Source organism: Carya illinoinensis, chromosome 7 (assembly GCF_018687715.1).
Source record: "Carya illinoinensis cultivar Pawnee chromosome 7, C.illinoinensisPawnee_v1, whole genome shotgun sequence".
Taxonomy (NCBI): Eukaryota; Viridiplantae; Streptophyta; class Magnoliopsida; order Fagales; family Juglandaceae; genus Carya; species Carya illinoinensis.
The window spans coordinates 37,884,851-37,902,861 of NC_056758.1; the positions used below are offsets into that span (position 1 = coordinate 37,884,851).

Consider the following 18,011-nt stretch of genomic DNA (forward strand, 5'->3'; position numbering starts at 1 on the left):
TATTTATAAAATTTATTTTGTTTATTTAAAAAAATTTAAATGTTGGATTTTAAATTTTATAATGTTTTAAGTTTATTTAATATTAAAAAAAGAAAAAAAAAGAAAAAAGAAGCACGACATGATTGGGCCGACTCGATAACGGTAAAGACCAGTTGAAACCGGCCCGGAGGCTTCCGGGCCATCATACACACGAACGTGCGCCGCGTTTGAACTTTGAAGCCTTAAACCCTCAAAAACCTAACAGCTTCTATGCGTCCGTCTTCACTTCCCAGTTCCTAGTTCTCACCGTGTCTTTGTGATGCTCACTATCTATCTCCTCTCTCGTCCCTCACTTCTCCCAGTCAATCGCAGTCATAGACCGCCATACATATAACACTTGATTTGTTTTGGGAGCCCTTTGTCTGGCCATAGAAATGCTCGAGGCTTATAAGAACAGCTCAATCGACTGGAAGCCATCTCCTGTAGTTGCACTAGCCACCAGCGCCGACGACTCCCAGGTCGCCGCAGCTCGAGAAGACGGCTCTCTCGAGATTTGGCTCGTCTGTCCAGGATCCGTCGGCTGGCACTGCCAGCTGGTACACAGAACTCTCTGCCCTCTTCGGTTAATATCATATTCGCAAAAATGAAAACTTATTTATACGTTATATGCGCAGACGATCCATGGGGACCCCAATTCGAGGGTTTCGTCACTCGTGTGGTGTCAAGCTGGTTCAAGAGGCTTGCCTTGTGGTCGGTTATTTTCGTCTAGTATCGATGGGTCGGTTTCGGAGTGGGATATTTTTTACTTGAAGCAGAAGGTATACTTGTTTATTCCTTAAGACTCATTCTTATGTTAATGTTTTTGAACCGAAAATCACTTAACATTTTTCGCCTATTGTATGTATAAATATTTAAATATATTGCGAAGCTGACATCCTTTTTCAGGATTTATGGCATTTATACCTTAAAAAGACACATCAACGAATATAGCAGTAGTCCTGAAATAAGCGAGACGCTCTGCAGCGTTTGTATAGTAGTTAGTAATTGCAGTCATATTGAACCCTAGGGGTTGGCTCAAGTGGTGAACGCTTTGGTCTTGGTGGTACGTTACCTTCCGGTTTAAGGTTTGAATGCTCTGTGTGCACTTGCGAGAAACTCTTTGTTGAGGGCACGTGCACCTTTGGGATTAGTTGGGACGCTACGCTATTCCCGGACACCCGATTAAAAAATAAATAGATTGAAGTCGTATAACTCGGACAGCAGTCATCATAGGCAATGCCATGGGGTGGGTCCACTGTTAGTAATGTTGCAATCAATTAGCAAATTGCAAGACATTCTGGCACACGCGATTCTGTTTTTTTTCTTCAGGAATCTTCTGCAAACTGTAATTTATTAAGAACAGAATTTTAGTAGAATAAACCTGTTCCATTAGCAATTTATTACTCATTTAATGTGCTTAAACTGCATATTATTCTCATGAATTATTAGATAATGTTTATAAACTCACATATTTGCAGACAGTATTAAATTCAATTGGAGTCTCAATCTGGCAAATAGCTTTAGCGCCATCTAATAACCATGTACTTGATACAAATCCTAAGTCTGAGCCTATTGGAAATGGGTATTTAAGTGACAAGTCAAGCATGGATGATCATGAAATGAGTGAAAGTGAAGATGAGTCTGATTCAGTTGAACTTCATGAACAATCTGTTATCAAGTTTCCACGTGTAGTAATGGCTTGTGACGATGGTTGTGTGCGGATATACAGTATTTCTGACTCAGATGAGTTAATTTACACCAAATCATTGCCTAGGGTCAGTGGTGAGATATCTTTTCCTCACCATATATACTTGACATATCATTGATTCATTTTTCTTTATTTTTTAAATTTTCCCAATCCTAACCGTAGAGATTTTTTGCGGTATTGTTATCTTCAGGACGTGTTTTAAGCGTGACTTGGAGTCCTGATGCAAATATGATATATTCAGGGAGCAGTGATGGGTATGTATGTGATATCAAGCATGCTTGATTGCTAGATTTGTGGCCCATGCTCCATGTATCACACTTTCATTTTTGCTGAACTCGAATATATCTGTCCTCATAGATGATGTGATTGATAACATATTTTCTTTATTTTGCAGGTTTATAAGATGCTGGGATGCTAATGTTGGTAATGAGATGTACAGGATTACAGTTGGACTTGGAGGTTCAGGTGGTGGACCTGAACTTTGTATATGGTCATTACTCGCCTTGAGGTAAAAGTAGATATGTCTTTTTATGGTAATTGTTTTTGTTTATATGTGGCTTATAGGGGCCTGTTTCATTTTGTTTGTTATAAGATCATTTGCATTACATTACTGATATTGAGTGATTGTTCATTTTAGGTGTGGGGCCCTTGTTAGTGCAGACAGTACTGGTAGTGTTCAGTTTTGGGACAGTCAGCATGGGACTCTTTTGCAGGCATATTCTCTCCACAAAGGTGACGTGAATGCTCTGGCAGCAGCTCCCAGCCATAACAGGGTGTTCTCTGCTGGTTCTGATGGTCAGGTAAAGGATGTTGGTCCGTTTGGAGTTGAAAATTATATATCAAGTTTGATTACTCAGTCACATTCAACTTAAGACGTGGCATTGTTTCTACTTTTCGAATCATCATCTTCTACTTGAAGCTATTTAAGAAAAATAAAACTGCATTCAGCATTTTATTATTGCATGATACTTTTCCTATAAAAATTTCTGGATATTTTCACATTATTTTCAATATTTCAAAACTAGGGCCAATTCCTTTTGTTCAGTTCACTTCAAAGCAAATGAAAACCGAAGCATTGTAGAGATTGATTTGCATGACCAGGAAGGCCAGTTGTCAGGTTTGTTTGACAGTGATGATGTGCTGAATATTCCAAGTGAGTTCTATGATTGTTGATGGTTATGGAAACATGGAAGATGTTTAGAGACAGCTGGATGAGGTGACGTGTTGAAGAAATCTTATGAAACAGTTGAGAGCTTTTGAATGTTGCTTTTTTATGCCAGATTATTTCCATTTGGCTTGGATTCTTGAGATTGGCTTAGATTTGTTTGTTGGCTAGAGACTTGAGAGGCTCAACCTCTGCTAAACCTGGTTGGCCAAAACCATAGGGGTTTTCTAGTCTAGTAGATTTAAAAATTGAGAACAATAGTCTGTTGCTCGCAAGGTTATGTAAATGAAAAGGCAGTCATACATGTTCTGAGGGGCTCAGTTTCAGGTCAGCCTAAACTCTATAGTGAAGATAGGTTACAGTGGGAGGTTGAATGTTTTGAGATCCCTCTAAGCTAGCTGATTTTCTTGATCCAACACTTCTTCGTAGCTCAATAGGATATATGATACCCCAGAACTTGGATAATATCTTCATAGACTAGCCCTGCTTGCTTCTTTCTGTACGTTGTTACTTCAGTGGGATAATTTGTTATTTCCCCTTATCAAGATTCAAAGATATGACACAGCTGTGGGTTATTTTTCAAGATGAGAGATTCTGCACCAAGGATCTTATGGTTTCTGAAACAGTTTCATTGGCTTAAAATCCTTGAATTTTTTTGTGTTAATTATTTTTATCTTTATGTAGCCTTTTTTGCCCTCTCCTCCCTCTCCTGTTCGACTTTTTAGCCTTTATATACTTGGTTATTCAACTGATTAATGTTGTTTATTTGTAGGTTATTCTGTATAAGCTCTTTAGCGAGACAGTGGGACCTAGTGATGACAAAGCATCTTTGACAGCAATGAAGAAATGGACCTATGTTGGTTATGTAAGAGCTCATACACATGATGTCAGGGCTTTGGCACTGGCTGTTCCAATCAGCAGGGAAGGTCTGTCAATGACATCATCATACATCTTCTTCTTATTAAATAAGTGTCATACACTAACATCCTATATGCATAAATATATACATATATGTAACCTGTAGTGGACACATTTTTGGTTATTTCCGAGTTCTTAAATTACTGTATTCTAATTGGCAGAACTGTTGCTGGATGAAAAGGTAAAAAGAATTCGACGTAAGGAGAAGCCCATTGAATTTAGTTATCATAAGTGGGCCCACATGGGAGTTCCAATGCTTATCTCAGCAGGTGATGACACAAAACTTTTTGCTTACTCTGTGAAGGAGTTCACCAAGTTTGCTCCTCATGATATCTGCCCTGCACCCCAGAGAGTACCGATTCAGTTGGTGCATAATAAAACACCATTGCTTCTAGTCCAAGCTTCCCACTGGTTAGATATCCTATACATACGCACAGAAAGTGTTGCCTTTCCTGACATGGCTTGTGGTCCTTCTGGCGGCCTTGCGATGACAGATTTGCTTGCTCGAATTAAGGCTAAGGCATCTCGAAGGATTATTTGCAGTTCTATTTCTAATTCGGGCGAACTGTTTGCATATTCCGATCATGTGAGACCCAGCCTATTTGAATTGAAGATGCGTGGAGCTGGGAAAAGTACGACTGTTAGTAAAAAGCAACTTCCTCAGAGACTGCCATTTGCCCATTCAATGGTTTTTAGTTTTGATTCGTCTCGTTTTATGATAGCCGGGCATGATAGAAGGATATATGTAAGTTTTCCTTTGGCTTTAATGCTTTCTGTATATTTTTAATTATTTTATTTTTTAAGATCTCTTCCCCCCCTTTTTTTTGTATTAACAAGGCACACGCCATATGGCAAGACTAATCTTTCATGGTTCATGCAGACGTCATCTTTCAGTTTTTATTTGTCTCTAGGACTATGAATTGTTTCCCCAATACATGTATTTACAAATGCTTGTGAACATTATGAGATGTTTAAATTTTGAAAATTTTTATTGTAAAAATGATGATTCTATATTTTTTTCAGTTCTGGTTTCTAATGCCTTGATGAAAATTTGCTCATGTTGATGGATGAGTTGTCAAAAAATTTTGGACAAATTGTTCCTCCAAGCTGGGCTTTAGGTTGCCATGTCTTCCTCCTCACACGCTTTTTTAATAGGATTAGTAGTGTTCTATTAATCATATTGAAAAGGTATGTGTGTCTTTATTTAGGTGTTCTTTTGTATACTTCATGTGTACATGGGCTATGCCTATTTCATTCGTATGAATAAAATCTACTTATTACTTATAAAAAAAAAAGGGTATGTGTGTCTTACATGCTCTTTAATTTTATTAAAAAAGCATGTGTTTCTCACATGCTCAAGAAACACATGGTAATTTAATGTACCAAGTTGGAGGAATTTCGTTAGACTCTTTTTGGATGGAAACATTGTCCAATGATTTTTCTTTTTGAATAAAGGATGAAGCTAAGAGCCATAATGATTATACTGTAGAGAGGTTCAGCCTCCAGATTCCTGGTTTATCGCTTTTGTTTCATGACCGTTTACTTGTGCTACAGGTTGTGGATGTGGGCAGCTCACAACTAGTACATACCTTCACACCGTGTCGCGAATTGCATGATGAGCAATTACCTCCAAGGGAGCCTCCAATCACAAGAATGTTTACCAGCTCTGATGGGCAGTGGCTAGCTGCTGTCAACTGCTTTGGAGATATATACATATTTAATCTGGAGACTTTAAGGTTTGAAACAACACTTGTCGAGCATTTGTTCTAACAAATGATGATACTGTTCTTTATTATTCAAGCATTATGACATCATTAGTCATGACCTAGTAGAACAGACACCTAGGGAGATCCACTAATTAATTTTCTGAGAATGGGTTTTTTTTTTTTTTTTCTCTCTCTGTAATTGGTAATGATTTGTTTGATGGTATAATAAATTCTCACCATCTTTATGGTTCATGGTCATGGCTGAATACTTGTGTAGAGTATCCCATAAAAAAGGGCATGAGGCTGAGAGGATTTAAAATCCTTATTTTTCTGCAGCACAAACTATATCATCATTTATCTATAGGGTCATAATCTTCTAAAATGCTCGCGTGCATTGAGTTTTCTTTGTTGTAAACTCTTTTTGGTTCTGTGGAACAGGCAGCACTGGTTCATTTCAAGATTGGATGGTGCCTCTGTTACAGCTGGTGGTTTTCCTCCAAGAAACAACAATGTGCTTATAATTACAACCTCTTCAAATCAGGTCTATGCATTTGATGTGGAGGCCAGACAATTGGGAGAATGGTCAATGCAACACGCATTTGTTCTGCCAAAGAGATACCAAGAGTTTCCTGGGGAAGTCATTGGGCTTTCTTTCTTGCCCTCTTCAAGTTCATCGTCTGTTATTGTTTACAGTGCCAGGTGCTTCTCTACTCTAGTAGATATTGCTGTGGTGTAGTTCTGTTAGGGGCTCAGAACACGGGAAATTGATTAATTGATTGAAGCAGATAAAAAGAACTCAACCCGGCAAAAAATAGTGACTAGGGTTGTCACTGAATTTATTGGTCAGTACATATTTGAATTATGTCCTAATAGCAAAATTATATGCTGTAAATAATGTGCAAACTAGCATTCATTTCCAGTTAAAAAGACTTATCAAAACTAAAATTTAAGGTTGATTCTCTTAAGAAGCTGCACCTAGTCTTTCTGGTTTTATTTTATGCTTTAAAGTCAAAATAACTGCTCTGAGCTTTAAACATTGATGCCTCACACATTTCAATATCCCAAACTTGTTCCCACGAACATGTTATACAATGAACCTGTGTATATAAGTCTTTCTTCAGAAGTAATGTTTTGACTGCACATTTATAGTGTTCACCGATTCATTTGAAAATATTCTGGATTGACTTTGAAGCTGTACTGACACACAATACTATCAACTAATCTGTTTGATTGATAAACTTCCCAATAATTGTCAATTTGATAGTGGATCCATGTGTGGAGATGGATGTGCACATCTTGATTTTCTTCTTGTTCATAATACTAAACACTTGAATTGAAGGACATCCTAGCAATTTTCACTTTGTTTTGACAGTTTAGGAGAGTGTCCTGGGGAGTGAGAATAATAAATTACTAATTCTGATTGAAGCTATTTGTTTTGTTTAAGATATAGGGATCGTTTGGGTAAGTCTCATATTTTCATTAGCCCATATATATTTTTTTATCAGTAAATAAGAATTTTATTAAAATAGGCGAAGCAAAGTACACATGAAATATACAAGAGCAACATCTATGCATGAGTGTCTAAACATACAAAAAAATCATATATGCTCATGCCACTAAAGTCTATTACAATCGACCAATGAAATAAAGTATGAAGAAATCAAGTTCTAATCCTGTCCATTGTCCGTTCACAATTCTCAAAACTTTGACCATTCTTCTTCATCCAATATATGAAAATCATCTTCAGCAAGTAAAGGCTGAAGGTGGGTGGTGTGAAGGTGAAGGTAGAAAATTATCCTTGGATTCATTTGGGAATTGGTCATTCTTATATCCGTTCTGATTACTTTTATTTTGAGTAAAGCAGATGCGTAGTTACTTGATATCCTAATCTTGTGGTGGATAAAGACTTGGTGCTTGTTACTAGCTGCATCGTGTTGGACATGTTAATGAATTTCGAGTGATCTGACATTTGTAATTTTATTTTTCATGTTTTAGGGCGATGTGCTTGATTGACTTCGGAAAACCCGTGGATCAAGATGAGAACGAGTTGGTAAATGGTCAGCATACAGCATTAAGGAATTTACAAAGTACTCCCATCATCAAAGGGAGACTGAAACGTATACTTAGAGATGGTCAAACAGAGACTAGACTCAGTGGTAGAAAAAATTTTGAGTTTTTTTCTTTTAGAAACCCTGTTTTATTTATTGGACACCTTTCCAAAAACTCCCTGTTGATCATAGACAAACCATGGATGGAAGTGGTTAAAACTTTTGGTACATCACCGGTTCACAGACATATATTTGGGACATAAATGCTTTATAGCCTTTGGGGTGGGGGATTTTTGATGTGGCTACACTTGTTCTCCCTGGTCACCGCGGCTTTAGAGCATCTTTTTGTAACCTGCTATAAGTAGTAATTTTTAGTCTTCCATAATTCATTTTAATTAACAGATCCTTCCTAAGATTGTTGTGCACGTTCATTTTGAGCATTGCAGTCTCGAGTTTTTGTATTTATTTTTTGTTACGTTCTCCAATCAATTGTTGAAAAAAGATATTATTACATTCTCCAATCGATAGTTGTAATCTTGTAATGCTTATGGTAATGAATGAATTAAACTTTGCTTTTCAAATGCCTGTGGTAATGCTTGTGGTTTAGATGGCATGAGACCCAATCTCTATAAAAGAAGTCTTAGGTTTGATCCCTCCCCAAATCCCCCAATATAGAATGTAGATCAGATGGTTAATTCCTAACAGAAATTCTACTCAACCTCCGGTTTTTTAAACGCACTCCGCACTCCTTACGTGGCGAACCCGGTCCGGAGCCACATCACGGTTTTTTCACCCAATTTGAAATCAGTCAGTGGAACCAGCGTCATTCTCCTCAGACCCATCTCCGAACGCTTCATTCTCCTCAGACCCATCTCCGAACGCTCTCCCTTAGTCCTCCTGACTCTCACGACGCCGTTCGGCTGTCCCTCAGACCATCTCCGATCTCTTGCTCAACTCCTCCCTCTCAGATGCGTCGGCTTCTTCTTCTTCTTCTTCTATCTCACCCGAACCTTAGAAAATTTATTCTCCAGCTAGAACCACGAACACACGGCGACAGCACGCCGAGAAAATTTATTCACCACTCGCCGAGAAAATTTCCTCTTCTTCTCCCTCTCTCTCTCTCACCCATTCTCTGCTCTCTCACCGATCTCTCACCCCTTCTCTTCTCTCTCACCGATCTGTCAGCCCTGCGCTCCCATTCACCCCTTCTTTCCGAAAGCCCCAAGCCGGTAGACCGATTCGTCAAAGGTACGTTTTTGAGTTGTTTTTTCAATTCGCATTGCCAAATCGCTGTCTCCACCGTATATGCCTACATAGGATCCCAATCTTAAGTAAAAATATGTCTGGGAAGCTGGATTGAAATGGCTAGGTCTGCTCATTTGTTTGGTTTTGTATAAAATGGGTTGACTTGATGTGCTGAGAGAATGTTAGCAAATTTTTGTTAATTTCTTCACATGGCGTTTTATTTTTCGGGAATTTCTTCTCATGTAATTTTTCTGTTTCAATGTAGACTTTGTCTCATGTAATTTTTCTGTTATGCTACGTGTTGTGTTGGTTTATGTGGATATAATATTGCATTTCTGGAAGTAAGGTTGGCAACATCTTAGGAGTATTTTGTGGCCTTGCCTTGGAGTAGAAATTTTGACGTATGCCATTTCCTCTGAAGTTCCTATATTTGCTAGTGTTTTGGTATAGTAATGTTAGAAGTCCTGGAATTAATGCTTTGTGTTGATATTTGGAATTGATCCTGGAATTTGACTCGAGTAGAAAATTTTTAACTAGTTTTCAGGTTAAGTTCTTATACTTGATAGTGTGGATTTGAGGTATATGTTTGTGGACAACCCTGTTACAATAGGGAAGTCAACAAACGTATTACTACCCTGCTGCCCCATTCTGTATTTGGGGATGAATGTTTCTATTGCTAAAGCAGGAAACATCGTTCTTATTCACATCGTTTATTTTTCAAGATATTGTTGGTATTCGGTTCTATATAACTTGATTATTTTTTTTTTTTTGGTATGCGAAAGCAGGAATGGAGTAAGGTTGGCAATGGCATGTGCTTTGATTCCCAGAATGCAATACAATTACCTTGTTGGTAGCATTTTAAATTTGTTTTTGCTTGTTAGCATTTTATAGTTTTATCTACTACACCCATCGGTATTTATACATGTTCTCTTTAAAAAATTATGTAACACTTATGTGAACAAAGTGTTGCACCCAGATTTATACTTGCCTTGTGGTTTATATGATGCTGGAGTTGTTTAAATCATTATTTATATTCTGTTTTATATAATGCTTCTATCTTGCAATAATTATGAAAATGAATCCTAACCATTAATAATTCTGTTTTGCACTAGAAAAGTAGTCAATGCTACCTTATTGCTTAATATTTTTGTCAAGTTACATGTAGATCAACTATGGCATCAAGTCAATCATCATCCACTGTAGTTAATGATATTGAAATTGAATCGCCGAATTGTTGGTGTGGGTTGAAATCGCCATTAAAGATCTCCCACACCCACAAAAATTCTGGAAGGAAATTTTATGCTTGTCCGAATTATTACACGGTAATGAACCTCCCCTTTTTTGGATTGGTTTTGAAAGTAAATACAAAAATTTCCTTGTATGGAGTTTGAAATTCTTGAATTGTCCACAGGGAGAACCAATATGTCAATTCTTCATTTGGGAAGATATATTTCAATCAGTAGTACGTGAGAATGTAAACAAGACAAGAGAGAATGAACTTCGGAAGAGAGAGGATGCTTTACTGTTGCGTGAATATGAAGCTCAAAAAGAAAAGGATAGACTACTGGACAGAGAGCACATGGTTAACAAGCAAGAGGGCGAACTGGGAAGAAGGATATTAGAGAATAGGATTGGCCGTATTCTGTTGTGTATATTTTGGATTTTATCTCTTGTAAAATCTTGGTTCTAAATGTTCATGTATCGGATTAGTTTTAGATGTAAATGGCATTATCTTAGCCTAAGCCAGATGTACAATTATGACAACTTGGTGTGGATATTAATTTTGCATGACACTCCGTTTGGTGTGGCAAGATTTTTGGACTATTGTATTGCCTTGCCAAGATTTTGTACTTGTCAGTATCATCTTGCTTTGTAATATCCACTGATTTTGAGTTGTTTTATGCATTTACATGCCTACATTTACACTTTGTATGCATGTCATGTGCTTTGCCAATTGAATATTATGTTATAGTGAATTATATAGAATCTGCCCCTAAAAGCATGTTCTCTTTGTATAGGATTGGCCGGATTTGGGAATTCTTGGAAATGGAAATTGTCTTTCCGCATGGTCAACTCATCTCAATGATTAGGCAAAATTAATAATTATATTGGAGTTATTTGCAACTCATGCCCGATTTCTACACTACCTGCTGCATTCAATTGCTCCACTTCATATTACAATTTTTATATTCAAATTTTCCAGCCACTTCATATTACAATTTTTAAACCATATGAATGTACTTCATATACAACCATACGAATGTACTTCAAATTTTCCAACCACTTAATATACAACCAACATTTACAAATACACAATTCACATTTTCATTTACAAATTCCTGCACAAAATACTTTCTCCTTTCAACTTCCTCTACAAAAGTTAGTTAAATTTCAACTCCTATGCCATAGCCTCCAAAATATTGGCAAAATACATACACATTCCACAGAGTTGAGTGGGATCAAAAACATCCTCCTATCATCTGCAAATAGTACCTGCAAGATATTAAATGAAAATACGAAAAATTACTAGTGTATCCGCCACATATATAATAAACTTGAGAAAATAGAAATTGTTCATAACATATAAATTAGAAAGCACAGTGGTTTCAGAAGCTGAAGCTTCTAAATCCCATAAATAAAATATATAACATATCATTGGTATGTTATGTTTCACTCCGTATGGGTCGGATGCCGAGATAATATTCGCTACACTCCCCACATTTCAATGGTAGTAGACCAAGATGATGATGATCATCATTCTCTCCCCCCATAAAAAACTGCATGTGCACAACCACAGATATGTTAAAGAGTGAAATTTATGTTTAAGTACATCAAGGGTGTTCTCAGATGTGCTAGTTATAAGTTGTATATATATAGATACACACTATAGTTGAAATTAAAATAAAGCAAACCGTGTAAAACATAAACGGGATAAAAATTGGATGCTATGTGATATATCTTTGTATTTTCTAAAATTAAAAAACATCTACTAGATTTCATACGTGCTTACCATAGTTGCTCAAATCAAATGTCGAAGCTGTATCTTCCACCTCAGATGACACAAAATACTGAGATATCCAAGATACACATACAGTATCCAATTCTAAGTATCATGGGGCAAGCTTGGCATAGCCTAATCACATGCAAAATAAACATATTACTATAATAGAGAAATTAAAAATGGAAAACTGCATTCGTGTAATAAATGAAAATCAGCACACCCATGGAAATAACCTCACACCTCGTCATTTGCTAGTGGCGTTGCTTGTGTTAAATTACTACACTAGGTTGGGATAACAACGTCGTCAACACAAGGATAGACTTCTGACACCAGATTGTTGTGATTTTGTGGTTCCTCGTCAAATATTTTCCTCTTGATCTAATTTGGAAAATAGAAAAAAACACAAATTACGAACCCATATGTATGCAATTCGTTTTCATGGAAATACAAGCGACGAACCAAAACGTAATACCTGTTTCTTCCTTCTCTTCCCAGCAGCCTTCTCAACCATCGGGACCTTTCTTCGCGTTGGCGGCCTCCCTTTCCCCCGAACAACGTGTGGACTTAATATTTTCTTACCCCTATTAGCGTCCACATTCTCTTGATCCTTTGTTGAACAAGTGACAGGCTCTACTCCTACCAACTTCAGCTCAAAGTCATCCAAAAACTGAAAGAATGCATTTACATGCTCTTCATTTCGAGATACACGTGTGGCAAATCGTATACATCTTTTAACAACTTCCTCATACCGACGTGCATCCGGATTGAGGCGACAATCATCGTAGCTACTCTTAATAAGTGTGTATCTTCTCTTTGTATCTTTTCGCCATCGGTCCAACAAATATTTATCTGGCAAAGCATGAATGTACTTCATCTGACATACTTTAAATGAATGCCTACAAATAATCCCCCTCATCTCAAAGAGGGCGCAAGTGCATTTAACTTCCAATTCCTCTTTATTCAAATAAACTATGTACTTCATAATTTTGGATTGGCCATCGGGGGTGGAAATTTCTTCAAAAACATCGAAGGTAGAAATGCTACCTTGTGTGCTGACAAGTGAAGGGTTACATAAAAGCATCCCTATAACCTCTGCTTGGACCTCTTTAAATTTAGCATTCGTGTAACATGACTGAAACTGCCTCTCAATTTTGAATGGGGAAACACATGAGATTGTTTGGTTACAGGAATGGAAATCAGCTGTCGTCTCCGTCTCCACCTTCTTCCTCAATGCATTGTCAAATTGATCGACAAATTCTTTTAATGTCGTACCGGAATGCACGAATCCGTCGAAGAAGGCGTTCATACTTTCAGACCGTTGGGTAGTACTCATACCAGCCCAAAATACACCTTTCAAATAAACTGGTACCCAATATGATCTCTCGGTGTACAACCCCTGCAACCATGCATTATTAGTAAGAGCATAGTTATTCATTAGCTGCCCCCACTTCTCATCAAATTCTTCACAACTCTGTGTATCGTAGACTGCATTATGAATGACAGTCTTCAACTCAAGGTATGCTGAGTGGGATCCCAATTTCTCAGGAAGTTTCCGCATTATATACCAGAGACAATATCGATGCCTTGTGTTCGGGAATACAATGGCAATGGCATTCTTCATTGCCCTGTCTTGGTCTGTTATGATGGCGTGGGGTGCCCGTCCATTCATGCATTCTAACCATGCTTCAAATAACCATACGAATGTACTTGTATCCTCGCTTGAAATCAAGCCCGCCCCTAAAAGTATGGATTGTCCGTGATGGTTGACACCAACGAAGGGAGCAAATGGCATTCCGTACCTGTTTGTGAGGTATGTCGTATCGAACGTGATCACATCACCAAAATACTCATACGCAGCTCGACTTCTTGCATCAGCCCAAAAGACATTCCTAACTCTAAACTCATCATCCACATCCATGACGGACACAAAGCCATCATTCATCTTCTTCATTCTCTTAAAATACTCGTTCAGTGCTTCCCCACCTCCTTTACCCATTCTCAAATGTCGAGCTCTGTCAATAAAATTTCTACAATCTTTCTCTTGGAAATCTAAATTCTCATACCCCCCGGCATCAGTCACAAGTGCGTTGAAATTTTTATGCATCCGAATACCTGCTCTATCATTCAAGTCAAGAATCCTCTGACTGTATTCATCTAAATTTTTGTGAGATCTAAAAAATCTTGCTTTTTTAGGGCTAACAGTACTATGATTGTGAACAAGCTCGACACTGGTCACCACCCATTCCCCCTTCACTAGGCGAGCATTAACCTTAGCCTTACAATCCGTTTTTGTTGTTGGTCGTGGCTTTGATAAGTTACTATGGCATGGATAGTACCTGCCGCCACGTGCACATGCAATCGTCACATACCTTGCATGGCCATCTATATCTCTCTTCGTCCTTCTTATAATAACCCCAAAACCCTCTTGTTTGGCATATCGTTTGTAATATGATAAAACCTCTTTATTAGACCCAAATTTCATACCAGCTTTTGGAGGCTCAACTTTATTATCTTCATCTGATACTTCAAACTGATCCTCCACATTTGGGGAACCACTTTTGTCAGGTGAAGTTTCTATTGAGGAAATGCAAGAAGATTAGGAAGCAAGATTTTTATTATATACAATAGATGTTAATATGATATACATAAAAATGTACCTCCAACATTCTTCTCACTTTCGACACTAAATGGCATAGTTGGTACGTCATGTGGCATGGATGAATGCTGTATTTTGAATATTGTGTTATTCATTAAGGAAAATACGGAGGTACAAGAAAAACTATAAAATAAATGACCTTAAATAACAACATGCGTTGTATCTTCACCTAGTCTCAGCTCCTCCGGATTAGTCGATAGAGGGTATGGCATGGTTGCCCCAAAGGGTGGCATTGCCAAATGCTGTAATTACCCACTCCATTACAATGACTCAAACCCACGAAGGCAAAAAAACAATACCGACAACAATATAAAATAAAACGAAACATTGAATATACAAAATAATATGACCTGGCTACCCCAAGTATACGGATATGGATTTGGATATGTAGGCATCATATATGGCAGGTGATATCCCTACAATATACATACATAACTTGCATTAAATTAAAGCTATAGTCCGTACCAGCATTCGAGTTGACAAATTTCCAATTCTTGTATCATACCTGGGTTGATGTAGAAGGCATGGATGGCCTACCAGTTTCCTCTTCGCCCATCACCGGATTTGAGGAGCTCTTTCAGCTCTGGCACAGTATCTACTAGAATCAAATGTTAGTGGACAAAGTGGGCTGAAACCTCACAAGGCTGCATGGCTATAGATGAAGATGTAGTTCAAGAGAACTGTAGTTCAAGAGATCTATCTAGAATAGAAAATTGTTGTCATTCAATTTATATTTTGTCATCTTCAGTGCATTTTCTTTCGTACGATGAATTTTAACCGACTTTCTGTTTAAGTAATTGAAATAGAAAACCATCGAATATGTTATAGATCAATAACTATAACTGACCATGTCATGTATTTTAGAAAAATACACATAACATGTTGGATTTACCGTTGAGCGTTGATTTTAAAATTTGCCCTCAAATGATATTACATAAACAGGCTGGATATGCAGAGAAAATGGCAAACGTGTGGGAGAAGCTTGCTGAAGAAACAAGTGGGTATGCAAAAGATGGAAGCTAAAAATATTCGTCTGCTGTTTTTCAGACTTTCCTCTCTACTTTCTTCTGTAGTTCATGTATGTTGACAAGTTGGAATATTCAACCAAGTCTAATGTTTGAAATTTCCTTCCTTCTCATTTCCTAATGTTTGAAATTTCTTTATGATCTTTTTTTTTTTTTTTTTTTTTCCGAAAATTAACTGGCTAATAAAGTCCAAAAATGCCTTGAGAGCCAAAAGTCCAAAAAAGCCATCAACCTTGGGCTTAATTACTTGGGTGTCCTAAATCAAAGACCCCACTATAATTTCAAGATGGCGGCAGTGGCGCATCACGTGATGAACTACCAAAATGCAAAATGTTGAGTACACATCTATTAGCTATTAGCATAATTATATATCTAGATCGAGTCCTTCCTAGTCCAGTTCGAAGCAGTACTTTCAGTTTAGTGCTGGAAAGATGATTTACATCAAGAACAGTACTAGTGTGTGTGTGTGTGAGAGAGAGAGAGAGAGAGAGAGTGAGTGAGACCCCTGATGCCATTAATGATCTATATATATCTGCATCTGCATGCAGATCATGTAAATAATATTTCACCTAGATCTCTAAAAGAACACGAAAAAATAAATGTTAAAGATCGTGTATGGGAGACTAATTCTCGTCTACTTCTTCAATCGCATTTTTCTTCCAAGCATATATATATATATAGATCGATAACTCGTCTTTAAAACTACAACTTAAAGCATTTATGCACCCCTTGAAATTAATATATATATATAGGGTGTTCATGCGGTGTAAAATGGACAGGTTTTAAAAAGAAAGTGGGCACCTCAACTTGCGCGTGAACTGTCCGAGAAACACTCTTATCAATTGCAAGTTTTGCACCCAAGAGCCAAAAAAACCAACTCTCAACGCTCATGGAAAGACTGTGTTGAGTGTTCCTATATACTATATATCACGTTTTAAAGTGTGAGGGGCCTTTCTTTTTCAGTTTCATCACCTCTTTAGATCAAGCATAACCGCTCTTTTCACTTCTGAGTTCTCTTTTATTACTCACTAATAAAGGGATAAAAACCACCTTTCTGCGTGATCTGAAAGCCAAAGGAACTCTCCCTTTCTGCTGGGGACGAGCTGATTTAAAAGGTGCTGGACATAATACACTAGAGTCAATTTGCCAAGGCTTCTTCAACTACAATTATGTTTTGATGGGGTAACTCGAAATAGACTCTCTCGAATTGGCAAGACAAAAGAGACCCTACCCTCCATCCAATAAATAGAAAAAAAAAATAAAACGTATATTTACAGACGCTAATGCAATAAACTAAAAAAAAAAAGTAATGTTCATGAAAGAATCGTGGACTAACTACCACTGTGATTATGCGCTACCACTCTAATCACTTGTTGAAGGGACTCCAGCTCCATCATCACTAGAAAGTGGGAAACAAATGGGACACCATGACTAGAAATTGGAGAGAATCGGAGCGAAGAGGGAGAGAAAAAGGGAGGCTTGGGAATACGATTTCAACGTGGAGTTCAAATGATATCAACAACCAATAAATCAGTGGCAAAAAATCAGTTCCATACGTACAACATCAACAACCCAAAAAAACCCAACAAAACACAGGTCCAACTAACATCGGTCCACAGATCCATATCGAGAATAAACACAAAATCAGAGTAATGCTAAAAATGGAGTGATGAAACCAAAATATTCAAATAAAAACCCTTTCCTTTAATTTCTTACCCTTGTAAGACGACAAACGGTGGTTGTGGCTCTCTCCAGCTACAATAACACCGGAAGACTTGAACCCGTGCAGGAATGGAAGCTAGATATGCCGTACGGAAATGGACAGAGTAGAGATGATCTTTTTCTTACACGGTGCCGAAATCATGACCCACGTTGCCGGCGTCTTCGAGCTACTCGATTCCGGAGTGAAGGAGCCGCACGGGCCGGCCAGAGGGTGACATCGGCGAAAGAACAACAGCAGGGCGAGTTTGGAGAGAATGCCGGGGAAGCTTTCTGAAGAAGCAACTGAAGAATAACGCGCGGGGAGGATGTTGGGGGGCAGGAAATTGAATCATAACCCATGACCAAAACGCTACCGTTTTGAATTTAAAAAAAAAAAAAAAAGCCACGTAGGCTGGAGTGGGGGGGTTACGTGAACAGTGGGTGGTTGTGTAGATAGACTCAATTCCTAAAATGTACCGTATACTGGATTTAATCATGTTGCCATTCCAGGTTGACTAATATATGCTGCCATTCCAGGTTGACTGATATTATGTGGCAATTAATTATTACTTTTAAACTTAAATGGTGAATTTAATGACGCGACTCGACGAAACAAAAATTGTTGCAAGTGAAATAATTAAAATAATTAGGTAATTTTTTTTTTAAAAAAAAAAATACCTAAACTACAAACAAACATAAATAATCTATATACAATGAAATTATTTGATATTTATTAATATTGACTAGAGCAAACACTGGGGTTTATGTCTCACTCGAGCTAGCTGTCATGCAAGACTCAAGCGAATTCATGTGTTGAGCA

General features: G+C 37.7%; 2 protein-coding genes across 2 annotated transcripts; one reads left to right on the forward strand and one right to left on the reverse strand.

Annotated features, from left to right (window-relative positions):
* Positions 1-220: 220 nt before the first annotated feature.
* Positions 221-7,976, forward strand: LOC122316549 (WD repeat-containing protein PCN-like). The gene is made up of 11 exons (XM_043133161.1): positions 221-575; positions 654-797; positions 1,497-1,800; positions 1,917-1,980; positions 2,121-2,234; positions 2,364-2,526; positions 3,664-3,817; positions 3,971-4,554; positions 5,364-5,545; positions 5,954-6,214; positions 7,511-7,976. The coding sequence occupies exons 1-11, from the start codon at positions 414-416 to the stop codon at positions 7,824-7,826; spliced, it is 2,448 nt and encodes an 815-aa protein (XP_042989095.1). The 5' UTR covers positions 221-413; the 3' UTR covers positions 7,827-7,976.
* Positions 7,977-12,091: 4,115 nt separating this feature from the next.
* On the reverse strand, positions 12,092-15,021 carry LOC122316389 (protein FAR1-RELATED SEQUENCE 4-like). Its single transcript, XM_043132911.1, has 6 exons — positions 14,971-15,021; positions 14,816-14,881; positions 14,618-14,707; positions 14,467-14,533; positions 12,282-14,383; positions 12,092-12,187 (listed from the first exon to the last, which is right to left on the reverse strand). The coding sequence occupies exons 1-6, from the start codon at positions 15,019-15,021 to the stop codon at positions 12,092-12,094; spliced, it is 2,472 nt and encodes an 823-aa protein (XP_042988845.1).
* Positions 15,022-18,011: the final 2,990 nt, after the last annotated feature.